General features: G+C 35.7%; 1 protein-coding gene across 2 annotated transcripts; it reads left to right on the forward strand.

The window, feature by feature from the left end:
• The first annotated feature begins 63 nt into the window (after window positions 1-63).
• On the forward strand, window positions 64-27,278 carry LOC132269107 (CLIP-associated protein-like). Of its 2 annotated transcripts, XM_059770143.1 has the most exons (21): window positions 69-652; window positions 4,265-4,420; window positions 4,537-4,599; window positions 5,853-5,921; window positions 6,119-6,284; window positions 8,886-9,047; window positions 11,483-11,580; window positions 15,139-15,213; window positions 15,289-15,357; window positions 15,481-15,566; window positions 15,645-15,762; window positions 19,148-19,246; window positions 19,399-19,750; window positions 19,934-21,693; window positions 22,497-22,598; window positions 23,437-23,541; window positions 23,684-23,758; window positions 23,828-23,896; window positions 24,010-24,078; window positions 26,487-26,588; window positions 26,828-27,278. In XM_059770143.1, the coding sequence occupies exons 1-21, from the start codon at window positions 320-322 to the stop codon at window positions 26,999-27,001; spliced, it is 4,302 nt and encodes a 1,433-aa protein (XP_059626126.1). In that variant the 5' UTR covers window positions 69-319; the 3' UTR covers window positions 27,002-27,278. The 2 variants fall into 2 exon arrangements, with proteins under 2 accessions (XP_059626127.1, XP_059626126.1); XM_059770144.1 differs by lacking the exon at window positions 22,497-22,598 and having other exon boundaries at window positions 64-652.
• Window positions 27,279-27,961: the final 683 nt, after the last annotated feature.

Consider the following 27,961-nt stretch of genomic DNA (forward strand, 5'->3'; position numbering starts at 1 on the left):
TAATCGAGTCATTTCAAGGAGCAACTTCCAGTCATTTTATATTGCAAAGGTCTATAAATTAGATTAATACTATCCAATAAAATAAACAAACAAAGCAAGTAACAACTATAAATATAAAATATCCCGTCAATCTCATAAAGCTTTCCACCCAAGTCATCTTCTCTCTTCACTCACTGTCACTGCACCAAGAACGCCATGTAAAACCCAGATTCTCTAAAATTTTGCAAACCATCCGCTAAATCTATTCCGATCTAACCGTTAATTCACGAAATCCAAATACACAGACAAAAAAAAAAAAAAAAAACCCCTAATCCAGGATATGGAGGAGGCACTGGAGATGGCTCGTGCCAAGGACACGAAGGTGAGAATGGCGGGCGTGGAGCGTCTCCACCAACTTCTTGAGGCTTCTAGAAAGGGTCTGTCGTCTTCGGAGGTCACTTTGCTAGTCGATTGTTGCTTGGATCTCTTGAAGGACAACAATTTTAGGGTTTCTCAGGGGGCCTTACTGGCTCTCGCCTCCGCCGCTGCTCTCTCCGGCGACCACTTGAAGCTTCATTTCAATGCTTTAGTTCCTGCAATCGCCGATCGGTTAGGCGACACCAAACAGCCTGTTCGCGACGCGGCCAGGCGTCTTTTGCTCACTCTCATGGAGGTCACTCTCATTCTCTCTTTAGTGTATCGAAGTTGATCACACTTGAATTGTTTCTTTTTTATTTTCTTTCGAAGAACCTTACAAATTTTCATTGTCTGTTGCTAATATATTTGTTCTTTTCTGAATTCGGGGTAAATGAAATTGAATTTAATCATCCCCACTAGAAGAGTATATTCGATAATAATCTGCAATCCCCTGTCAGGACATCGCTATATTAGTATCAGTCTAGGAAATCCAGTACTGGTAAAGTCTATTGCTATATAAAACAGTCAAACTTTGGATATGGAATTGAATACTGATTTCTCAGTCAATTTCTTGAACCATATATATCCTATGATTTTGTTTGCTTTACTAATTCATGCCGATGGATGTTGGTTGTGTTTATTCGAGTCATGTTTGTTTAATTGAATTTACTGGTCAGTAATTTATGACTTCCGAGTTAATTGTTGTATATATATATTATAAATATATATTACTTATCAAAAAAATAAAAACTATATATATATATATTGCTTGCAAATGAAACACTAGAATGAGTGCAACCCCTTTTGTTGCGGAGCTACAAGTCATGGCATGGAGATGGATACGGGTACAACATGATGGATGTGCCGATACAAAAGACTCTAAAAATTGGGCACAGACATTTTGTGGACAACTGGACTGTGGACATGGATATATATATATATGCCAATCTATCGGTTTTTGTGTTTGTGTGTGTAGAAAATAACTCTTTAACATGATATGTTAAGTTGTTTTAACAAACAATCCTTTTTATGAATCTATAAAACATTCTAATCTTCAAACATATAATATTTAAATTCGCATGAAAAAAATCAAGTCATGTAGCATGGTATTGAACTTGAACAAGTTCAACCCAATTTACCCTTATGATACCTTAATCCTTCTTCTCTAAGAATATTTAAAGTATTTAAACTTTTTTTTTGGCTTTTCATAACAATATATTTCAACTAAGTATTAGAGAAGTTGCACCTCAATTTTTAAGACACGTTGAAAACATGTCTTGGAGTATCCAATAAATATGGACGCATTTTGAATTCATTAAGGAAGTATAGGAAATATACATGCGATTATTTGAGGAATGTTAGTATCGAATGTGAATACAATACAGGTGTAATTGCTGGCAGAGGACTGGAAGTATCTGTGATTCATAGTTGCCTATTCATGCCATAAATAAGAATTTTTTTTTTTTTAAACGTAAATAACAAACTATGTTGCACTTTGGTAGGGGGTTAAAAGCTTGGGATGATAAGGCTGAGCACACAATTTTGAGTACGAGAGTAGTCACTTTGTGCAAACAATGCCAAATATTAGGTCTATCTATAGCCTTCTCCTTCTAGCATTGTGTATGTGGGACCACACAGTAATGGCCTTTTATTGAAGTTTGACATGTAGTCAGGTATTAGATTTTAAGCTTTCCAGTAAGAGTAGGAGGATTTTATGCTTGGTGCTGATAAAGTAAACAAGTTAATTGTATTTGATGGTGTTGTTGATGAACAAATTATAGTCTTTTGCTTGCATTACCTCACTTCATACAGGCGTTTCTCAATACTCGACTGTTTAAAAAAGCCTAATTTAAGTGTTTTACTTTTCTTTTCCTCATTGTTGTTTACTGATATGTCATCCTCGCACCCAATGGTAAGTAAAATCATGCCTTTGTAGAGGTTCAAATACCAAACCACGAATCTACATGGTTGGTGCGACCGAGCGTGTGTACAAAATAATGCACAACACTTTAGGATTAGAAATAATGTCAAGTGGGCACCATATTTTATAATTTATAAAACCACTAAACACTTATACTATGGAGTATGAAGCGAGCAGGGATCTAATCCCAAGAGATCTAAAATATGTTGGTTTTTAGAATTGAATTTTACTTTAGTACTTATGTGATTGCTGAAAAGAGGTTTGTTTTGTGATTAGAACTAATTTTAATTTAAATACTTGCAACAAAAGAATAGGGTTCAAAAGATTGGGAAAGAGACTTAGGGTGTAGGATTCACTACTAAGCACATTCCCTAATTCACTAACTTACAACTAATTGCGAAAAATGAAATGTAATTCTAAATGAGGTTAACAATTGCAATGAAAAGTATGAAGCATCAATGTCAAGCCTAAATTGCCTACCCAATGACAATTAAACTAAGTGTAGTGCAATTCGCCAATTCAAAGCATAATCCATCAATTCAAGTTACAATTTAGCCTACATTAATCAAGAGGATAATGCAATTGAGACAAAAAGTATGTAATTCAAGCACAAGTATGAATGGTCTACTTACCTAGGAATTAAAGTGCAATTAACTAATTAAACTTAAATTAAACTAGTTAAGCATGAAATCAAAACTAATTAGACAATGAATTAACCTAAACATGTCGTGCTATCCATCAAGTATAAGCAATTTCCATCAAATCAAGACACAATTATATCTAATTAACACAATGTATAGCCATCACATGATTCAATTCACAAAGATATCAAGTGTAGAAATTAATTATCATTAAAAAATATAAGACAATATGAGATTGACATAGATAATCAAATGAAAGAATTAATTTATATATTTCAAGGCTCTAATATAAATTACATAAATAAATCCCCAATAGTCAAGAGTTAAGAATTAGGTTACATGCTTAGGGTTTATCCAACCCTAAGTTGAAGAATTTGCCGCTCATGATTGATGGACTCAAGGTGTCAACAAGTTCCATCATCTGCTTCATCATCTCTGAGCTTATTCTCAAAACCCTAATCTGTTTTTGCTTTTTCTTTCTTTCGCGTGTTTTTCCACAGAGAGAGCGTAAAAAAAACGATACAGAATAAAAAAACTTAAAAAAATAAATAAAAACTAACTATTAAAATAATGAAAAACTGACCCTAAAAATAATGGTTCACTGGGCCTTAAGTAACAAGCCTATTAGAGCCAAATAGGTTACAAAATAAGCCCAAATAAGTTAATCCCGTAACCAATAAAATAAGACGATCCTGTAATTGGTCTGCTGCCAGTAGCATGGCGTCCGGACGCAGCTTTTGGCGTTTTTTTGATTTCTTCTGAAATGTTCTGGAACTTTCTGCTTGTCTCCAAAATTGCGGTAATGGACCGATTTAAACCCGTTTGAACTTTATTGCCCTGAAATACACATAAACATAAATCAGGACTAAAACATAAAAAAAAGATAAATGCAAAGACTAAAATACCGTAGCTTAGGTGCTGAAATGTGCAACATTTAAGCACTTATCAATGGTACACACTGAAAGTCATGTTGCTTCATTTTAAGCTTAGGAGTTATGATGTCCTCACTTGGTTTTTGACCATTTAGGCAATATATCTTAATAGGAGGTGCTGCCCTCTTCCTCAATTAAGGTTGCTTATATTTGTTTGTTTCTAATGTCTCATAGGTGAAGATGTGCTCATTTTGTGTTAATAACACTGTGCAGAATTTTGTTTTTGGTTTTATTTTGATTGTATTTCCTGTCCTTATGCTTAGTCAGTCTACTTTATATTATAGGGTGAACATGTACTAGATCTTATGCCATTTTAAGAGAAGAAGTAAGGAAAAGAAACTCAAAATGGGTTACATAATAGTATGTGTACACAGGTTTCTTCACCAACTATCATTGTTGAAAGAGCAGGGTCCTATGCTTGGACACACAAAAGCTGGAGAGTTCGAGAAGAGTTTGCACGGACTGTTACATCAGCAATTGGTCTTTTTGCATCTACAGAGCTTCCTCTTCAACGTGCTATTCTTCCCCCTGTATGTTCATTTACTGCATGTTCAGTTATAGGAATATTTTTTATTGTATGATTTTTTCTCTCAATTCTTTTATGTAAAGAATTTGTATACTTACTTTAAATTTCTTTGATTATCAGACTTTGCAGATGTTGAATGATCCAAATTATAGTGTTAGGGAAGCGGCTATATTATGCATTGAGGTTTGTAGATTCACAATATAGTTGTTTGTATAGCATTTCCCCTAAAGCTTAGCTGCATTTTTCATTGAGCTTAATAAGTCCTGAACTGGATTCATTATATTTCATACCCTGTTAGCGTTGTTACAACTTTCTTGTCCTTTTACTGAATTTTAAATTTATAAGCTTTCATTTTAGCTTGAACAAGTTAAATTAGATAGGAATGCTAATGTGGGAGCTTTTAGAAGGGTGTGCTTCTCATCCTAAGAAACTTTTTTCAATTTTTAAGAGCCAGTTTTATCTCACAGGCTCATAGATTTCTCCTACCTAGTCCTTTCCAGCATAGTGCTTGAAGTATTGAAGGGAGTAACATCAGACTAGACCTAGGTTAAGTTACTTAAATAGAAGGTACACAGGAGTAAAATCAGAGTAGCCCTAAGTAAGTAACGTATAGAGAAGGTACACTGCAGCCCAAATTCATGGCCAAAGCTTGGCTCTAAAATTACAGTTTGCCCATGCTATACTGTTCACTCCAGCTAAACCTTATTTACTGAAAAAAGAACTGTTTGGAAGATTTGTTGCAGCTTTGAGGCATTTTAAATTACTGATATAACAATTTTATCATATTTCAACTATGAAATTAATTGGAAACCCTTGTTAAAATTTAGACATGCCCCTAAAATGGTAGATGAGGTCTGTACAGAAGTCAGTGAGCTTACCTTATTAAGATATATGGATGAGGTCTATAAGTTATTCTGATAATTTGTTGAAAACATAGTTGAGCATATGCACAGCTTTGAGCCTATGATGTTGAAGTTAATGCGTCTTATTAATTGATTGAAGAAATGGGATCATGTTTCTCGTGTTTCACCTGAACTGGGATATCTTAAAACAGCTGGTTGCAGTTATCCTTGATGTGCTGTTTTGAAAAAAAAAAAACTTATATTTGATTTATTCGTGATTTTATTTTATTTTTATATGATTCATGGTACTCTAGACTTCCTTAATCTGGTTCTCTAGAATTCCTTAATCTTTACTTTTAGTTTTTAATATATTTGTTTACTGATTTATTATATTGAATGATTATTGTTACTGATTTTGATGGCTTAACAGTGCTTGTATTGTACTATTTGAGATACCATCAGTAACTGTGTGTTATTATATCTTTTTACGAAGTCCAACCACGCATAAGAACTCTTGGGATTTTTGGTTAGCTATTAAGGCTTGTTTATTTGGGGGTTGACACCTGCTTATGTCGTCTCTTTTTCCCTTCTTAGGAGATGTATACCCAGATTGGGCCTCAGTTCCGAGATGAACTTCAGCGTCATCATATTCCTACATCAATGGTAATTGTATAGCTGTGAATAATTATATTTCGATCTGCCATTTCCTCCCCAATATCTCCTACTTCCTGCTACTGAAGGGAATTGAGTTTCTGATATTTACGAGTATCAGATTGTTTGCAATATTATAATAAATCCTCCACTCTTGTTGAGTTGATGCTATTACTCAATTGTCTTTCTTAAATGATATTGAGCTGCAGGTAAATGATATAAATGCTAGGCTAGAGAGTATAGAACCAAAAAATCACTCTTCAGATGGACTTGCAAGTAATTATGCCGCTGTTGAGATAAAGTCTTCCAATCCCAATCCCAAAAGGAGCAGTCCAAAGGCCAAGAGTTCTACACGTGAGGTGTCTCTTTTTGTAGGTTAGCATGCTTTAACTTCAAATTTTGTGGATATTTGACACATAATGTAAATTCATATGAAAAAGTTCTTTCTCACCATCTTCTATCATGTCATTGGCCTCTTTCCCATTCGCATGATAATTTGAATTCATCATCTTGGTAACTTTAGACAGTTAGCTTCTTGTCTTTGGGTCAGTTCGTGAATTGTTGAATCTGCATCAGGCTATGCCAAAAAGTATATTTATGATCTTCTTTATGGTTGGCATCCTGAAGTTAGGAGCAATGATTCTGCAGGATGTTGGAGATTTGTAGTGAATTTATAATCTATTTGGAAGGAACAGATGAACATCCAAGGGGAAGACTCTGTGCCTTGGATTGTCAGATGTTTATACAGTTGGCCTTATTTTTTTCTTGTTGTCAATTTGGGATGGGCCTTATTCATGACAAGGAAATTTTATCCAATAAATTCTGTGGATGGTTTGAAATTCTGTTCCATAACTATTGTTTCATATTTTGGTGGGTTTAGTCACTGCACTGTACTATAATGTTGCACCAAACTTTGTGACATTTGGATAATATTATAGTTTATGCTTAGATGCCGTAAAGAGTATGATTTCAATTATTTATTTGGTTTCCAGAGCTTTCTTTTGTTTTTCTAATTAATTCACTAGAGTGGGAACTGCAATTTTTTATTTTTTTTATTAGAAGTTATTTTTTACATACTTAATGGTTTAACTTGTGCCTCTATCACTTTATTTACTGGTCTGTTTTAGTTGTTGAAATTGGACGCCCTGTTTATCATTAAATATTCTATAATATTTGCACACTAGGTAATGTTTATTCTATAATTTTTGCAATTCAAATTTTTACATGCCAAATGGACTTGATGTATCTGAACTTTGTCTAAGCATTTTTGCTTAGAAATTGTAGATTGTATTGCTTTTATCTTTTGGCTTTTTGGAATTTGTGGTATTGTTGTCTCTGAATTTTTTTTTTTTTTCCTAGTTGATACTCACACACACACACACATCCCCCCCTCAAGGAATTGTTTGCACCCAAGAGGAGTCGAACCTTAGATGTGATGCTTCCTGAGGCACCAGGGCCAAATTCTTACCCACCCGAGCCAACCCCTGGGGTTGTCTATGAAGTTCTTTGAGTAATGCATAGTTTATATTGTTGTCAGTTTGAGTTTGTTCTTCTCTTGCGAGCATCCAGTATTGCCTTCTGACGTGTAATATTTCTCTCATTATTAGGGTTAAGGATTTAGCTCAACCATTTGACGGGCCTTGTTTATCAGGCCACTTTTACTAGATATCAATTGGTTTGATCGTTTCGACATCTGATTAAATCTATTAACTTAGTTAGATGGCAGGGAAAACTTTTGAGAAGTCTTGGGAAAAAAAAGTGAATTAGAATGCTAGATTTTTAAGAATATCTGATCAAACTGTACAATTGCATCAAATGGGAGCTATGAGGTGGTGAATTGTCATATTTCCCCCGTATTATGTGTTCACATAGCAAACTTATAGTTATTTGTGGAGGATATTTTAAAGATTTTAGTGGAGAGTTTCCATAACCCTATATGATCCTAGGTGGTTGTGAATTTATATTTTTTCTAAACATGTGTGTGTGAATTCATTCATAATGGTTGAAAGGAAGCATGCATTTAGATGATGGTTGGGAGTACTCAAATCAACACAACAAAGCCTTTTACCTGTTATTTGTGGTTCGTTAGATGAATTCTTGTTTCACTGTTCTGTTATATCAGATCCCATAATTTCAATTAAGTCATCCATTATCATACTATTTCCTATTATCTTAATCCAAATCAATTTTCGTCCTCCCTTCCCTTTAATGTGGACAATGTCACTCTTTCTCATTGACATAACTATTTGTTTTCATTGCACTTGGTTCTGTCTCAATTTATCTCTAGTTAGTGCCACTTTGAATTTTTTTTTTTTCCTTCCCTTTGGTAGGTAAGTTACACACACACACTCATGCACACACTCATTTGTCTCATCGAGCCCTAGAATCTTTTACCTTCTAGTTAGAATTGAGATACTCCTTGAGCTAAGGCCTTGGTGGTATTGGGTGCCACTTCCACCGCCTAATGAATGTATTTGTTTCTACTTTTATCCTTCTTGTCGTACTGCTTGTCCATCTCTCATCCGCACGTTGATTAAACTCATTTATGAATATATTTGTTAGATCCAATATTTTGTGTCATAAAATAGGGCTGGTCTAATAGTTATTTTATATAATTTTTCCTTCATTTTAGAGGTATTTGTTGATCACTAAATATGTCTGCAGCACTCCTTCACTTAACCCTTCACACTTCAATTCCTTTTATGAGTAACATCACCTCCTATGTCCTCCTCCTGAATAACAAATCCTAAATGAAGAAACTACTTGTATTTTGGATCTATTGACTATCGATTTCACTACATCCCTTCCTTGAAAATATGCCTGAAATATATGAACTCTGGCTGTTACTTTGTGAATTTCGATTCAGCATTTTTGGTCGTTGAATGATGTTTGAAATTTATTATAATTCCATTCAAAATTGATGATACTGCAATTGTATTTGTTATTGGTGTTTGCTTTGTTCTCTTTGCTGTGCAGGAGACAGTGATGTCACTGAGAAACCAATTGACCCAATAAAAGTGTACTCAGAAAAGGAGTTAATAAGGGAGTTTGAGAAAATTGCTTTAACTCTTGTACCAGAAAAAGATTGGTCTATTCGCATTGATGCCATGCAGAGAGTTGAAGGTCTTGTTGTCGGAGGTTTGTTTGCCTGTCCCCTCTCCTTTAATTTAATATAATATGAAATTGATGTTTTTATACTGTGTGAGTGGCTTGTGATCTTTTAATAAGATTTACTTGTTCATTGTGCTTTCCTGGAAAAAATAAAATTTGAAAATGGGAAATCATGAGTCGAAAGAGCTGTAAAATGTGGATGAAGCATTAGAGCGAGATGGATATGGGTTTAGTTTCAAAATGTATTTGAAAACCGAGACTGTGTTAATCTGTTAGAGAAATAATGGTGGCAAGAATGCTTTTAATACCAGAAGGGGACAAGCATGCTTTGTGTTGTTTAAAGTGGTGGGTGAATAGATGGTTTTGTGCTTCATAAGGTAAATTCAACAGAAAGCCGGGAAATGCAAAATGAAACTGACTAATGTGGAAGTTTTTTTGCCAGTGCTGATCATGGCACTTGTTAGGCATTTTTAGTCATTCTGTATTATTGAAAGGTTGTCATAGACTATATGCAAGATTATTTATCTTATGCTTACACAATTATATGCCAATGTTTGTTATCTACTACTGGTTTTCTTGATACAACTATGTCCAAGTTGTAGTTCGGTACAAGCTTACCAGGCTGTGGAATATTTCTTCCCCCCAAAATACGTTTCTAGAAAAAAATTCCCCCATCCGTCCTTTTGTTTGATTCAGTGCATTTTTTGGAATCCTCCATGACTTTTGAAATGGATTTAATAGAGGAGGAAGACAAGTACCTTTACCATACCCTTACTGAAATTACTCATCACGACTTCATAGTCTCCACAAGCTGCCTGTTTCAATCTCGGACATGTTGCTCAGTAGTTTCAGAAAGGCAAATGGCTGTCCCTAGTGCTGTTCCATCCTATGCGGGGTGCTGGGAGGGGTCATTGCTTGTTATGGTGGTAAACTTTCAGGCTGTTAAGCATCAGAATGCTGGTTCAAGACTGTGGGCATCCATTTTGACCGAACTATTCTAACGTTAGGTCTGGACCCCTCACAGCACCCCGCCAAGACCAGCACTTAACAATGGTCCTAAAAAATAGCTTTAAAGCCCTGATACTGGGTTAAAATCCCTCCAGAAAGATACCCACCCTTGCTTTTCAAAAAGCACATGCAGAGTCTCAATTATAATTTTAGTCAAGAATGCAGTGGTTTGATAATTGGAGAAAACCCCTGTAGCTTTCCATTTACCATGGTGGTGAAGGAAGCAAATGTGATACACTCAGAAAGTTATTCTGTCTCACTCAACATGTATGGGAAAACTGGGTTGTATGTGGTTGCTTCTTTCCTGTTCATGCATGGACTATTTCCAAGTGACTCACTTGTTATCTTGTCCTTACCACAAGTTAGTTTCCTTGGTTAACAATAATTTTAGGTCTGCCAATAGCTGTGGGTTCTTTAATTTTCGTTCTTCCCCATAGAGGAAATTGGGTAATTAGGTGGTATACTATTTGTGTATGCTAGAACTCCTAACAACCTATGCATTCTGTTATCATTTCCAGTCAGACGATACATTAATCCAACTAGTGGAGAATTATAAATGGATCAAATTTATTTATTTATTATTTATTTCCATTGGAGATTAGGAATAGATGGACTTTCGATAGGACCCATTGAGTTTCTTAGATCTCAAACCTAATTATTTAATTGCATCCTTTTGAGGCGTCATTTTCTGTTATATGTCCTTCTGATGTACCCTTTATCCAGTTACCTTATTTGATACATAAAACCCTCCTCTTGCAGAGAGAATAAGAAACGAATGAAAGTATAAATATTCCGTGTCTCTGAGGATTACCTATGTGCAAAGGCTCAGTTAAGCACAACAGTTGATGACTCAAAACCTTAAATAAAATTTTTCCCCCACCATCACACCGCTTACATGCTCACTGGTTTATTCAATGACAAAGGGTATGGTGGAAAGTTGAGAAAACTTCATCTGTTGGTTTCGAACAAAGGATTGATAGTATTGGGCATCAAAAAGATAGGCCACCATTTGTGGGATGACGGGAACTGAAAAAGGCTAATGAACCATAGGGTTATTTTGTAAAATAAGAAGAAAAAAACTAAAGATTCACTTATCTCGTGCTTCCCATGCAATCTAGTGAATAATCTTATAAAGCTGGGTTTTCTAAATTTTTTTTTTGATACTAAAACTTTGTTATATTTGTATTCCTTGTACTAGTAATACACCTAGAAGGTCTTGAGTATGGAAGTAATTTAATTTCTTTGCCTGATCTGTGAAAGTTGCTTTTGTTTTTAATTTTCTAACCATTGCACGGCTGTGTATTTGCTTGTGTTCAGAATGGAAAATTACAATTGTGACACTTCATGTTCTTTTTAGAGTAGTAGAATATGACACGGGGCTTGTAAACGTGCTCTCTAACTATATATGGGAAGGGATATCATTGTATCTGCCATCATCTATATCATCCTTTCAGGTGCAGCTGATTACCCATGCTTCCGTGGACTTCTGAAGCAACTTGTTGGCCCTCTTAGCACACAATTGTCAGACCGAAGATCTAGCATAGTGAAGCAGGTGTGGTTAGCAATATTTTTAATATTTAAATTCCGAATGTTGGTTGAAAGATATTTCTTCTTTTGGATATATATATATATATATTTGGGGGGGGGGGGGGGGGGGGGGGGGGGGGGGGCGGTGGAGGTGGGAGGATAAGATCCACCAATGGTAAATTGCAGCTCCATTTGATTTCTCTAATTACTTTGTTTCCTTTTTGATGTCTTAAGCAGCTTAATTTTGGGTTTGCTAAAATGTTTCTTTGGACATTTTAATTTATCTTTTCCAAATTGTGTCAATGATGTTTTTATTAATTGTTTTTTCTTAGTTTGTCTAATACTGTTTCAAGTATTTATTTGTTTAGTTTGGAAATTCATCTTAGATTTTTATTCAAAATTGTATATATCAAAACACTAGTATACACCAATATGACAAACACTTTACTATTGTTATAGCTGTCAGTAAATATGTGAAGGAAGCCTGATTGGTCTTATGGATCATGGATGTAGAGAACCCAGAGGATTATCTGCTAGCAATATGTTTAATTCTTTCAATGGAAACTCCTAATTGTTTGAAAATTTGACGGCATCTCCACATCATACCACCCAAGCAACCATAGGATATGTCAGGGTGTGTGCCTGTTGAAGTGACTTTTTGGTCGAATATACCAAGGCAAAGATTATTTTTGACGAAAATTGACTATCGGATATTGCATATTCAAACCACATATGGAGATATGGTACCATGTGGTCAAAGCGTGTGTGGTGCAAGCAGCCTTAATGGAAACAGTCCTTGCTCACCTGTTGAAGTCTAAGGTAACACATGGCAATTGTGTGGCTGATGTTATGAAGGTGTGTCCCATACTATGATTAAGAGGAGCATGAAATCATGGAGGTACGTCCATGTGCAGGAGAAGAACAAAGAATCATCCTTCTGGAAAGTTTCAAGTAGCCAGCTGATGAGGGGATATTTATGTCTTTATGATGGTGCCATGTGGTGAGATGCAAAGTCTCCTGTAGGCTGCCACTTCAGAGACATGTGGGGACTGGAGAGGTGGGGTTAGATATCCACCAAAAGATGTCCTTCATGTTCAATCTTGTTACTTAGAATGGAAGATAATAGATTATAACAAAAACTTATCCCTAGAAGTAGTTATAAATGTATAATCTGAAACGAAGCCCATAACAAGGATTCATAGAATGCCAACATCTCATTAGAATTTGAAGCTTGCCAAGTCTCAAGAATAGTAATAATTTGAAATCATCTGTTCCGAGGATCCTCTATTTTGGAGCCTTATGGCTATACATGTACCATCCATTAAATAAAGGTCGCCTCCTTTGCATGGTTGCAATTTCTTCTATTTTTTTGTTATCTTCCCCCTTCGAACCCTCAAATTTTTGTTTCTTAGTAGGAAACCCATAAATGCTTCTGTTCTGAGTACCTCAACTATGATAGTATATTGACCAAGTTGAACTAGCAAATCCTTTAAGTAACTACTTTAAATGGCTAGCCCAATGCATGAGGTTCTTGCCATTGCGGGGCCTACAGAGGATCAATTTTACGCAGCCTTCTCTCCGGATACTCTGAGGCTGGTTCCCATTTCAGACAACCTCTAGGTCAAAATGGAGTAACCTTACCGTTATGCCAAGGCCCACTCTCCCTTAATCCATTACAAGCATCTTCTATGCATACACCATTAAATTCTTGACAATCTCATCTTTTTTTCACAAACTAAATAATGTCAAGATTCTTCTGCCTCATCTTCTTATGTTTTTTCATGCACCTTCCATAGAACGTCAATAAATTTCTAACCGTAAATCGAATTTTTTAAAGGTAAACGCGGTTGGAATCGTATCGTCCGTGCCTATCCATCTATGACTATTTTCGAAGTAGTCTCTTCTGATATAAATCGCCACTGAACAAGTTGCTACTGCTGCCTCATCTTCTAATGTTTTTTCATGCACCTTTCATAAATCGTCAATAACTTTCTAACCATAACTCAGAATTTTTAAGGGCTGGTGCAGTTGGAATAGTATCGTTCGTGCCTATCCAACTCTGACTATTTTCGAAGCAGGCTCTTCTGATATAAATAATCTGTGAACAAGTTGCTAATGCTGCCTCATATTCTGATGTTTCTTCGTGCGCCTTTTATATAAACTTCAATAAATTTTAAATGTAACTCGGAATTTTTAAATCGTATCATCCGTGCCTATCCATGTGACTATTTTTGAAGGAGGTTATTCTGATATAAATCGTCACTCCACAAGTTGCTACTGCTGCTTCATGTTCTGATGTATTTTTGTGCACCTTTTATGAAACGTCAATAACTTTCTAACCGTAACATGGAATTTATAATGGCCGGCGTGGTTAGAATCGTATTGTCCGTGCCTATCCAACTTTGACTATTTTTGAAGCAGGTTCTTTTGATATAAATCGTCACTGAACAAGTTGCAACTGCTGCCTCATCTTGTGATGTTTTTTCGTGCACCTTTCGTAAAATGCTCGGAATTTTAAAGGCCTGCGTGGTTAGAATCACATCGTCCGTGCCTATCCAACTGTGACTATTTTCGAAGCAGGTTCTTCTAATATAAATCGTTAATGAACAAGTTGCTAATGCTGCATCATCTTCTGATGCTTCTTCGTGCACCTTTTATATAATGTCAATAACTTTCTATCCACAACTCGTAATTTTTAAAGGCCGGCGCGGTTGGAAACGTATCATTCATGCCAATCGTAACTATTTTCGAAGAAGGTTCTTTTGATATAAATCGTCAGTGAACAAGTTGGTAATGCTATCTTCTGAAAACGTCAATCACTTTCTAATCGTAACTAGGAATTTTTAAACGGTGGTGCCGTTGGAATCGTATCGTCTGTGCCTATCCAACTGTAATAATTTTTAAGCAGGTTCTTCTTATATAAATTGTCTGCGAACAAGTTGCTACTGTTGTCTCATCTTTTAATGTTTTTTCATGCACCTTTGTATAAACGTCGACAACTTTATACCCGTAACACAAAGTTATAAAGGCTGGCACAACTAGAATCGTATCGTCCTTGCCTATCCAACTGTGACTATTTTCGAAGCAGGTTCTTCTGATATAAATCGTTACTCAACAAGTTGCTACTGCTTCCTCATTTCTTGATGTTTTTTCGTGCACCTTTCATAAAATGTCAATAAATTTCTAACATAACTCAGAATTTTTAAAGAACGGCGTGGTTGGAATCTTATCATCTGTGCCTATCCAACTGTGACTATTTTCCAAGCAGGTTATTTTTGATATAAATCGTCACTCAACAAGTTGCTAATGCTGCCTCATCATCTGATGTTTTTTCGTGCACCTTTCATAAAACATCAATAACTTTCTAACCGTAACACGAAAGTTATAAAGTCCAGCGCGGTTGGAAACATATCATCCATGCCTATCCAACTGTGACTATTTTTGAAGCAGGTTATTTTGATATAAATCGTCACTGAACAAGTTGCTACTGCTGCCTCATGTTCTAATGTTTTTTCGTGCACCTTTCATAAAATGTTAATTACTTTCTAAGCTTATTGAGTATTTTTTTTTTTTTTTGGCCTAGGCTTGCCACTTATTAAATTTTTTATCTAAAGAGCTTTTGGCAGATTTCGAGGCATGTGCTGAGACATTCATTCCTGTAAGTACAACATTATCTTGCTTATTATTTTCTAAATTTGCTCAAATATTCTTCTGACTATGGTCTGACTTTCAGGTCCTTTTCAAGCTTGTTGTGATAACTGTACTTGTAATTGCAGAGTCTGCAGATAATTGCATAAAAACAGTAATGTTTTGCATGTCGCTCATTGTGTATTTTTTTATTCTTTGTTTTGCATGTCGCTCATTGTGTATTTTTTTTATTCTTTTGAATCTCTTAATTCATTTTGTAACCTATTTGAATTTTCAGATGTTGCGTAACTGCAAGGTTGGCCGTGTCATACCTCGTATTGCTGATTGTGCAAAGAATGACCGCAATGCTCTTCTTCGTGCAAGGTATGATTACGCTTCTTCTTTATGTACATTTGAGTGCATGACATTGTTTCAATCACTATTTCTTCTCTTGGATTGCAGGTGTTGTGAGTATGCAGTTTTGATACTAGAATATTGGGCTGATGCACCCGAAATACAGCGTTCAGCCAATCTCTATGAAGACCTTATAAAATGTTGTGTTGGAGATGCAATGAGTGAGGTATTGATGATTTTATGTTGGAGATTCTGTCTTGTGTCTGGCATGTTAGTTATAATCACAATCACCACTTTCACAGTGAGGTTCTTTACGTGGACAGATATTTGGATGTACATTTGTTTGTGTTCTCAATTATCTGAAGCTCAATTTAGCTGTCATTTTTAGTACCAAGTAATGTTCCAATTCTGCTCCTTCAGATATGCTTCTAAAAGAAGGGTAACCTCATAGTAGTGGTGATTCTTGCTTTACTTATCATTGTAGCTTTGCCTCAGAAAGAAACTTTGATCTTAAATTCTTGGTAGCACAAAAAGGGGAAATAGCGTGCTCTTATGATCCTCATATGAAATGGAACATTGAGATGAAGCTGAAATATGTTTCATCCTGTATGTTTGCGTGTACCACCGCGATCCTCAAGGCTAGGATAGGAATGCATTGTGGATTCTAAACACAGATCCATCCCGGGTTGCCTCTTCCTTTTCAGCACTTAAATAGCTCCCTGTGAACTGTACAATATTGAATATTACATCGCAGCAGCAAATAATGGCTTGTATGTACACCTTTAAGCGTGGCTGTTTAATTTTGAATTTGATATTGATATAGTGGTTCAATATGTTGATTTGGATGCTATACACAATTTACGATTTGTTGACTGAAACCCTTTTCATGCTTAATTCTATTTGTTGAAATCAAAATTTTAATATAGTAAATATACTGTTATAATTTTTTATTATAGAAAATGCTACAAATGATTGACGATGTAGACAGATTTGTTTGAACATTTATTTTCTGAGAAATTGGTATCTTTTCTTAAAATGAAGTTAAGATTCTCTTTGGTGGGTTCTCAAAATGGAATTTGTAAAATTTTCATAATCAGAATTGACCTCGTTTAAATCTCTCTCAATGAATGTGCATTTCTAAATTATATGATGTTGTTATTACCGTGTGAAACAGAACTGTTATTCTGAAAAGGATTCTATCAATATTCTTAGCAAGAAACCATGATTCTGTGCATACTTGTGTGTGCCCATGCGCCCATGCATGTGTGCTTTTGCTAGACAATAAATATTAAAGTTGCAAACTGATGAGTTAGTATGCATAGTTTCTGGTTCTGTCTACACTTGTGACAGCCAAGTAAGTAAAAGTGCTAATTATTTATTGAAAAATGGGGGAAGAAAATGGATATGTTGCTGATAAATTATTTAACTTATCAAAAAAAAAAAAAATTTGGAGCTGAAGGATTCTGGTGTGGTGGCTTCACCGCATGTAGAAACTGAGTACTTTGGTGTAGTGTCGTCACCACAGGTACAAATCTAGGATTCTCTCTTGATGAAGGAATTTCCTTAATTAACTTTTATGAGAGATATAATATTAGATGAAAGCCTTCAAATAGGCTAAACCACATGATACTTCCTATTTCTCATAAAAGTAAGGTTTTATTCAGATACATCTCTAGTCACAACGAGTTTCAAAGGATGTAGAACTTATTTCTCTTTATGTTGTAATACTCTACTGCAGTCGTTTTCAATTTGTCTGGTCACTCACAAGCTTATCTAAGATACATTAAAGTTGTGGTTTATTGTCACTAGTCTGCAGCTATTCTGCAACAATGATCATACAAATCCTATCAGGATATCTGTTTTTCTTTGCTCTCTCTCTCTCTCTCTCATTTATTTTGGGTCTGGTTTTATTACCTGGTGGAAAGTCTTTATTTGTGTTTCCTTTTTCTTTATTAACTTTGTGCCAATTGTTTGGTTCTTTAAAACTTTGATATATATATTTTTTCCTATCAAATCTTATATAGCATGGTTAGCCTTTATGGTAAATAAGTGACCATTAGAAAAATGGAGGTAAGTGTGCATGTTAATTCTGTGGAGGTACCTGGAGTTAGAAAAGTGGGTTTTGTGTCTAGGGAGAAATTTGACTAGTGTGGTTCTTAATGCATTCACTAATCATGGAGTTTTTTTATTATTAATCTATATCCATCTGTCTTATAAATATATATGCTTGCCTCCTCGCTGGTGAGGAGGAACCTCCTTCACACCCCATTGATGTGGCACAATGATGGAATGGCACGTGTCCATTTTAAAATATAAAATATGTAGAGAAACAAATAAATAAAAATCTAAACTTTCCATCTCCTATATTTAAAATTCAAAAAAGATGTTTGTCATTCTATTATTGTGCTACATCAGTGGTGTGGAGGTGGTTCCTCCTCACCAGTGAGGAGACAAGTATTGTTCATCGGTAATTGTCAAGTAACGTTATTGTTAGCAAATATGATAGCTACGATATATGGAATGACTTACCATATTAGCGGAGATTTGATCGCCACGAATCATGGCATAAAATATGCTGTGATTTGATTTAATTTTCTTTCTTGTAATATGAGCATGTGGTCTTTTTATCTATAAATAGTAGAGCCAATTGAGTGATTTATCTCATTCAAACTTTTATACAATTCTCTCATTTTTCTTCTTTTTATATTTCTACTTGGTATCAGAGCCAATGTGGTCCGATTACAATGAGTGTGAGTTCGGCACCACCCATTCAGGGATGGTCTAAGGTGACATCGTCCATCCGGGAGGTGCTAGGTAGGTAGGGTGGTCCGACCTCAATGAAGGTGTTGCGAGTTTGGCACCACCTATTTAGAAATGGTCTGAGGAGACATTGTTGATTCTTTTATCTACATTGTTTAAACATATGTATGAAGGAGAATGGTCTGAGTAGACATTGTTGATTCTTCCGTCTACATGTTTTAAACATTTGTATGAAGGGAAATGGTTCGAGGAGACATTGTTGGTTATTTACGGTATGAGGAGACATAATTGGTTGTTTACAATATGAGGAGACATTGTTGATTGTTTATGGTTTGAGGAGACATTTTTGATTTGTTGATCGGCACTTCATTTGAGAGAAAATCATCGCTAGTTAGATTTGCACTCTGCGACTTGCAGATTCTGAAGAAGGGTGCTAGCAAGACCGTGTTTGAAGATGCATTGTCCAAGTTGGGCGTCTCAGATATTCATGCACTAACTTGAGGGGGAGTGTTAGCAGATATGGTAGCCACGATTTATGAATTGACTTACTATATTAGCAGAGATTTGATAGCCACGAATCATGGCATGTTCTATGCTGTGATTTGATTTAGATTTGATTTAATTTCTTTTCTTATAATATGAGCATGTGCTCTTTTTATCTATAAATAGTATAGGTGTGAATGAGTGATTTATCTCATTCAAGCCTTTACACAATTCTCTCATTTTTTTTTTTCTTTTTATATTTCGACTGTTTATATATATATATATATATATATATGAAACATGCCCTTTGCTGCTGGACATGTCTTTAGAATTTCTTCCACAATTGATAGAGACATCAAACTCAACAGGTGCGATCAACTGCAAGAACGTGCTACAGAATGTTTGCAAAAACTTGGCCCGAGCGTTCCCGGAGATTGTTTTCATCCTTTGATCCTGTCATTCAAAGGGTATATATTTCTCTTTTATTCAAAAACTCTTTTCCTTTAACACCCCCATTGAAAAACACAAACACCAACAAAAAATAAATAGAAAAAGAAAGGAGAAAAATCTGTTGGTGTCACTGTTGAAATATTAAATTAATGCTGTCATGTTTGTGTAGATAATAAAAGATGAAGATGGGAGTATGCATAGACGACATGCTTCTCCTTCCCTTCATGAGAGAAGTTCAATGCCTTTCACCCCTCAAACATCTGCTTCGAATCTACCTGGACATGGAACTTCAGCTATAGTTGCCGTGGACAGAAGTGCAAACTTATCTTCTGGGAAATCTCTCCCTTCTGGGCTACTTTTATCACAGGGAAAGCCAGTTAGTAAAGGCACAGAGCGTAGTCTGGAAAGCATGCTGCATTCAAGCAAACAGAAGGTTTCAGCTATTGAAAGCATGCTTAGAGGTCTGGATGTATCTGAGAAACACAATACTTCAACTCTACGATCATCTAGTTTGGATCTAGGTATTCAGTTTTTTCTCAATTAAATTATTCCCACGATATCATTTAGAGCATCTTCTTTTAAAGTAATCCATTGATGCAATGGTGAAGTATCGTTTGAATGATCAATGAGTTAAAAATTGAACTGTATTTGTCTTCTGAAACTCTCGTGAACAGTGAAATTTGCTCTTATTTTCCCTAGTGCAGGAGTTGACCCTCCATCATCTCGTGATCCACCATTCCCTCTTGCCGTTCCTTCTTCCAGTAATCTCACAAACTCTTTAGCGGTAGATACAACTACATCTGATATGTCTCGAGGCAATAAGCGTAATGGTGGCTCGATATTGTCTGACGTCATCACTCAGATTCAGGCTTCCAAGGAAACCAGTAAATTATCATATCATAGTAATGTGGGAACTGAAAAACTAAAAGAAAGGGGTTCTGTTGAAGAGAACACTGATGCTAGGGAGGCCAGACGATTTGTTAACTTGCATATTGATAGGCAATACATGGACACACCATATAAGGATGCAAATTTCAGGGGTTCGCAGAGTAGTTGCATTCCCAATTTTCAGAGGCCACTGTTGAGAAAAAATGTTACTGGACGAATGTCTGTGGGCAGGAGGAGTATTGACAACAGCCAGCTGTCAGTCGGGGAGATGTCTTGCTACGTGGATGGTCCAACTTCTCTTAATGATGCTTTGAGTGAGGGACTCAGTCCAAGTTCGGACTGGAATGCTAGAGTTGCCGCATTTAATTATCTCCATTCCTTGCTGCAGCAAGGTCCAAAAGGTATTCAAGAAGTTACACAGAGTTTTGAGAAGGTAATGAAGTTGTTTTTCCGGCACCTGGATGATCCCCACCACAAAGTTGCCCAGGCAGCTCTTTCAACACTTACAGATATTATTCCAGCTTGCCAGAAGCCCTTTGAAAGTTATATGGAGAGGATCTTACCTCATGTTTTCTCGAGGTTAATAGATCCAAAGGAATTAGTAAGGCAACCTTGCTCAACAACTTTGGAAATTGTTAGCAAATTTTATGGTATAGATTCTCTTTTACCAGCTTTGCTTCGTTCACTAGATGAACAACGGTCGCCAAAGGCAAAATTGGCTGTTATTGAGTTTGCCATTAGTTCCTTCAACAAGCACTCACTGAACTCCGAAGGCTCTGGTAATATTGGCATTTTAAAGTTATGGCTTGCTAAATTGACGCCATTGGTCCATGATAAGAATACAAAACTGAAGGAAGCAGCTATTACATGCATTATATCAGTTTACACCCACTTTGATTCTGTGGCAGTCCTAAATTTTATTCTTAGTTTATCTGTTGAAGAACAAAATTCCTTGAGACGAGCCCTTAAGCAATACACACCTCGAATAGAAGTGGACTTGATGAACTATTTGCAGAACAAAAAAGAGAGACAGCGTCCTAAGTCCTCTTATGACCCATCCGATGCTGTGGGAACATCTTCTGAAGAAGGATATATTGGAATGCCAAAGAGAAGTCACTTCCTTGGAAGGTATTCTGCGGGTTCCCTTGATAGTGATGGTGGCAGGAAGTGGAGTTCTGCACAAGTGTCAAATCAGATCACTGGTTATAGTGGTCAAGCTGTGTCCGTTGAAACTCAGGACCATTTGCATCAGAGTGTTGGGACTGGTTCCAACGGTGAGTCTCTCAATTCCAATACCAATGATCTGAGGTACATGGCTAATACCAAAAGTGAAAATGTGGGATCCTGGACTAGGCACCTAGAAACAATCGACAGCGGTTTAAACATGGAGACCTCTTCTACACCACGTTTTGATATCAATGGACCTATGAGCTCTGACCTCCAAGGGGTTACTTCAGGCTTTAGACTTGATAATGAGGTTCCACCTGAACCGGAGGTTAATCACTCAAACCTAACAGCTTTAAAGATCATCGCTGCTGCAGATACAGGACTAAGCATTCCTCAAATTCTTCATCTGGTATGTTTTGTATGTGTTTAATGCATTGTCTCCTTCTGTTTAGTTTATGATGTCAATTTTGAAAAGTTTTCAGAACTTTAGGATATCTATGAAAAGATGCAATCATTTTGCTTTGACATTTTGAATGGGACATGAATTTTGGAACAACCAAAAATGGAAAGAGGGAAAAGTATTTTGGGATAGGAGTATGTGTGTGCATATATGCATGCTACAATCTCATTTTACATAATCATGAATCATATTTTCCATTTTGCTCTATCTAAAGCCATAGCCTAATCATAGCATACGTTACATTACTATTTTTTTCCTTACTAGCTCTACGCATGTTAATTTTGGTCTTCCTGTCCCCCTACCACTACCCTCAATGCAGACCATATTAATCTTCTTAACTTGTGCATTTAGTGGTATTCTTTGCCCATGCCTGAAAATTTGAAGTCTTAAATTTACATGCAATTGTAGGAATGCACATTTATGTACTATATTTGAAACATATGCACAATTGCATATGTATGCTCATAGACTTGGTATACGTCTCTTGTCTGCCCTAACCTGACCCAAATTCAGTTTTTTTTTTTCCTTCTTCTTTCACCCCAGGCCTGACCCAAGGTCTAAATAGGACTGTCCAGGCCCGATCGAACTTCGGGTTGGGTTGGGCCATCTCAACATAGCTGCAGTCAACCTTGATGCTTGATCAAATTTCATAAGCTGAATTAATTTGTATTTACTTGTGTTATACAAGAAAATGCAGATATCATTGCAAGTCATGAGGGTTCCTGACCCTATTTTCTTTTATTTTTGGTTAGATTTGCAGTGGGGATGATGAAAGCCCAACTGCAAGCAAGTGTGATGCACTTAAGCTGTTAATTGAAGCTTCTGTGGCAAATGATCAATCCATCTGGACCAAGGTATCATAACTCTCTTTGAATCGTGTATGTGGTGGGAAGTCTCTCTTGTTCTGGTTGAATAGATCTTAAATTTTTCCTTCTTTAAGCTTCTTTAATTATTTTTACTGTTGATTCCTTACCAAGTATGTAATCAATTTCTCAGATTGCTTTTTTATTTTATTTCAATAACTGCTCAAGGAGTTCCTTATGGAGATTTAATTTGTAATTCTCCGGCAATGAGCATCAACTTTCTAATGCATTTATGGATTCGATGGGGCAATCTTTGAACAACTTCTCTCTCAGCTACTATTGTTCTAATCAATGGTATTCTCAAGAGTTGTCCATGATATCTGAGTGACAATAAGTTCAGAATCTGTTGCACCTGTTGTTGAGTTCTTGAGAATTTTAATTTTCGTTAGGGTATTTTGTTTCAACTAGGGAAAACAATTTATAAACTCCCGTTTGGTGTTTTGGTCATCAATCCATTCCTTGATATCTTTCTGCTTTGAGCTTTCTAGAAATTGAGACTGGTATCATACAGAACCCATTGTAACTGCCCTAATAACTGTAGTCCTACTTCCAGAACCCCATCAAGTTCCTACTAAAGTAGTGCTAGTTTGCTGTAACCCTTTCCTCATTGTAACAGAGGATAAATATCCAAAAATAATTTAGAATTACAACTGTAAAAGGTGAAGTTGGGAGTTTAAGAGATTTAGAGCTAATATGGCAACATTTATCAAAAAGTAGGGCTTGATAGTCTTTTTGAAAATTGGTAGGACTTCTTGGTCATTAGAAGGACTTTATCGATAATTTTCCCTTGAAATTATATATCCGTATCTAATGTTTGGTATATTTTCAGTACTTCAATCAGATTTTGATGGCCATGCTTCATGTTTTGGATGATTCTGAGTCTTCAGTCAGAGAACTTGCTCTTTCATTGACAGTTGAAATGCTAAAGAATCAGGTCTGGGATTTTTTATCTTATTGTTAGGCCAAATAGAAAAAATCTGGGATAATCTATTAGCATTACACAAGTTTTTTACCTCTCAAAATAGCATTTTTATTCTTCCCTTATGGTCTACGTGATTTTTCTGTGTTCTCTCCAGAAAGATGGCATGGAGGATTCTGTGGAGATTGTAACTGAAAAACTTCTTCATGTTTCAAAGGATATTCTTCCCAAAGTAACGTTTTTTAACTGAACTAATTATTCAATTTTTTCTCCTGTCTCATATATTCATTTTCCAACCCAGGTTGCAAATGAAGCAGAATATTGCTTGAATATTGTCTTATCTCAATATGATTCATTCAGATGTCTAAATGTAGGTGATTCTGAAATTTTAAGTTGCTTCTCAAGATCCCTAAAATACGTGTTTGGCTTTAATTTCCCTTATGTGCATGTGTCTTATAATTTTCTTATTTACTGGTATTGCAGGTTATTGTCCCCTTATTGGTTACTGAAGACGAGAAAAGTCTTGTTACATGTATAAACTGTTTAACAAAGGTAATTTTAGATATCTGTTTGAGCTTGATACACATTGTTGGGGAAATTCCTTAATAGCATAGGCTTTTGGCACAAGTGGTATTCTAACATGTTATTGAAGAGTTGGTTCTGTGAGATCTTGATTCAAGTCCCCACGACTCCAACTCTTCATTTTTTCTCCCATCTTGTTTCTCTGTCTGTCTGCTTGCGTCCCCAGTTGCGAGATGGGGACGGACATTAGGGAGGGAGGATGTTAGAGCTTGATATAGCTTAATAATTAGGGGCAAAGTTTTAGTTTAACGAAATCCATCTTTAGAAGGAACAGCTGGGTTTTGAGATCCTATTCTCTCTCTTCTGCTAGATCTTCCATATTTGATATGGTTTCTGCAGTAACTGGGAAATTAATTGTTCTTATACAAACATTGTGTTGTGGTTGTATTTGAGAGCAGTTAATCATTAGTAAGTAACTGCAATGTTTTGTACAAGTACTCTGACTCAATCAACACTGCATCATCTCTCAACTTGAAAAGTTTTGAAGATTAGATGCAAGGCACAAAAATTATTTTGTGCTATTATTTTTATAGATAAACAGTTTCTTCAAAAGCACCAACAGAGTAGGATCCATGGTTAACCATTCTTGAACCCCTTTAGTAATCTTTTACAGGATTCTTCGTTTGTCAATCTAACTGTTGGAGTCATCGTTTCTCTCACGGCTGTAATGCATGTCAATGATCAAGTTAATTGGAAAATTAGTACCATACAATCAATATAATTCTTTACTAAAGTGCGGTGCAACCCAACCCACCCATCAATAATTGTTTTTACACTCCTCAATAATTCTTTGTAGGATTCATCTTTTTTAATTCCAATCAATTGATTGGATGTCCCTTTCATGGTTGCCTTGCATGCTTAAATCAGGTTAAAAAAAAAAATTTCAGAGCTGTCCCATTAATTAATGCTCCAAGTTAAAGTTCTATTCTAAAATTTAGTATGAGAAATATGAGTTCATGGGTTGTACATTTCTATCCAACTAACTTGAAATATGCTGTGCATGTTGAACTTAATGCGGTTTCTAATCTAACAGTAAATTTGGCAAAATATTCTTTCCATTGAAGTTACTATGGATTGTAAGACTAACTGTTCATACACGAAATTTATGTTTGGATCCTATTTGGTTACTGTTATTGGACACTCTGGCTTTCCATAAGTTTTTACTTTCTTAGGAAGTTCTCGAGTTTGTAAATAAGTTAGACTGCACTGAGATTAAACTTTTGAAGAGTTATTTTGTTGAAGATTGGTGATTCTAGTTTATTTTGACAATCTTCTTCTTGTGCTTCTCTTTCTACTTCTTCCTATTGCTATCAGAAACTGGGGCTAGTTAATTTCTGAAAACACAGCAAGTTATAGCGTAAAAGATCATCTATTCTATTTCAGTTCCACTTTCGAAGTACTATAATTACCTTCTACCTTCAGATTCATAAATACTAAGCTGCTTGAAGTTTGCCTCTTTAAAACGGAATGTTATTTATTCTTGTGTAAGCAACACCAATGAATATGAATTCCTTCTAGTTATGTTTCTATGCTGCTAAATAGATTCTAGAATAGCTCTGCCAAGCTTCAATTGATTTATTTTGTTGTCATTATCATTATCCAATTTGCATTTTGTGCCTCTTGGAAGTTTGTATATACACCACACTTTTCTTCTTGTAAGTTGTATTTTTGTGCCATGTTATATTTTGAAAATTATACCTGTCGAAGTTGCTTTCACTTACACAACTGTTGTGAAATGCGAAAATATTACAAGATGTATCACCTTCCTTAAATCATGGGTACCGAGTTACCCATATTTTATAAAAAATTCTTTCTTTGTAATTAATATATAAAATTAGATAGAGGGGATACCTTCTTAGGTACTAGTTATAACTTAGACATGAAGTGCCTTTGGAGGTCCATTGCACATTGGAAAGCTTTCTGTAACTCTCCTGTTCTGGATTCTTTGTGGATACCCTGTTTGTTATAGTACTATGGATGATTGTCTTTTGTACTGTAATTACTCCAATGGTCTTCTCCATGACAAAAGTTGCCATTTTGATCTTGGGTCATCTAAGAAATAATAAATGCAGACAATTTTTTGGTGCTGCAAGGAGTGTAGTTTTTTTCTCTTGACAGTTTTGGTGTTGTGTAGAGTATTCATACTATGAATGAAGTTGGGCAGTTGGGTTTCAATGATTTTTCAATATCGTCGCTTATAAGTGTTTCTTTTTCATCATAATCTTGTGGTCTTCTGCATGACTTGAATTTCTTAACCTGAATGTTGTTGGATGGAAATAAATTAATTTTCTTGCTAGACATATGCCAAACATATAATATTTTATGTTTATTATTGTTATTGGTTTTATTATATTAAGACTTTTTCCTCTTTGGTTTAGCTTGTGGGCAGGCTCTCACATGATGAACTGATGGCCAAGTTACCATCATTCTTGCCTGCTCTTTTTGATGCATTTGGGAATCAGAGTGCTGATGTTCGTAAGGTAAATATAATATCTTTGGATGGGTTCTTTTCTGCAGAACAAATGTATGTTAAATGTGACGAAAATGCTTTTCTGCAGAACAAATGTATGTTAAATGTGACGAAAATGCTATTTTCCTAATTTGCGCCAAAATTACATTGTGCAGTCGAATATTCTTATTAATAAAATTGTTGTTTTTTTATGAACATTAGTTTGTTGATTTGAGTTGGTAATTTAAATATTATTTCCTTGGGTGGCAGACTGTCGTTTTCTGTCTGGTGGACATCTATATCATTCTCGGGAAAGCATTCTTGCCGTACTTGGAGGGGCTTAACAGTACGCAATTAAGGTTGGTGACTATTTATGCTAACAGGATCTCCCAAGCTCGGACAGGTAGTACAATGGACGCTAACCATGCTCGGAAAAGCGAATGAAGATGCACTTCTTCCCTCTAAATATTGTGGGTGTGCGCCAAGATCAGACTAAAATTGTGGGCGTGCAGAGTCAATATAGTTATTCAATGTTTGTTGTATTTTGTATATGTGGGTATGTGCGCATCTTTAAGGTGTTTTTATTTTTTTTATTTTTTAAACAATATTTATATATTCAATTTTCATTTTTGGGTTGTGAATTAAGGGAGAATGCCTCTCGTGGGTGAACATTATGTGAAATTTCTTGTATGTAATTGATGAATTGTATATAGTTTGCACTGGTCTTGGGCGTAGTGGATGTCACAGTAATCGATCGTTCAAACTGGGCCTTTTTTTTTTTTTTATATATATATAATTTAGAATTATTTCTATTCTTTTACATTTATGTTTTACTTTTCTACTAATGAGGCTTGGAGCTCGAAGTAATCTTAGAAAAACCAATTGCTTTCGCTAAAAGATTAGATGAAAAGCAAAAATTCCGTAATAATTGCGTTCTCATGTTTCACTATTTGGTCTGGTGGTAAACAAGAAAAAGATTATTATTATTATTATTATTTTCCCTAAAGGATAAGATTATCCCAGATATTGGCGCATTTAACGAACTTATAAGGACATTGGAGGTTTCCTATCGTCCACGTCCACCGAGGTTGTCGGACAACGGATGAATGGTGGTTTGATGGATTGGTTGATCGACGTCTCAAACCTAGGTCATGGGACTGTTCTGAATTCCTTTTGATTTCAGCTAATTCGGCTGTCATCAAGGGTAATTCTCCATCTTGTCATGGGCTGGGCCGAGGTCAATTGCTTGCTATTTGTTGGGCCAAACAGGCCTTCTCTTTTGTTATTACATATGTAATCTGCTTGGGCTTCTTACTGGTCTCGTTGGAATTATCAGTTGTAAAAAAAAAAAAGAAGTTAAATTTGTTGATTAGTTTTTATTATAAATTATAATGGCAATTATTG

Source organism: Cornus florida, unplaced genomic scaffold (genome assembly GCF_030987335.1).
Source record: "Cornus florida cultivar Cherokee Brave unplaced genomic scaffold, ASM3098733v1 CherokeeBrave_3.0.0_Hap2_Chr08, whole genome shotgun sequence".
Taxonomy (NCBI): Eukaryota; Viridiplantae; Streptophyta; class Magnoliopsida; order Cornales; family Cornaceae; genus Cornus; species Cornus florida.

Coding starts and splice junctions, on each gene's coding strand:
- LOC132269107 (XM_059770143.1), top strand. CDS start 320: ATGGAGGAGGCACTGGAGATGGCTCGTGCCAAGGACACGAAGGTGAGA. Junction 4,600..5,852: donor CGGCTATATTATGCATTGAG/GTTTGTAGATTC, acceptor TTCCCTTCTTAG/GAGATGTATACCCAGATTGG. Junction 5,922..6,118: donor ATCATATTCCTACATCAATG/GTAATTGTATAG, acceptor ATTGAGCTGCAG/GTAAATGATATAAATGCTAG.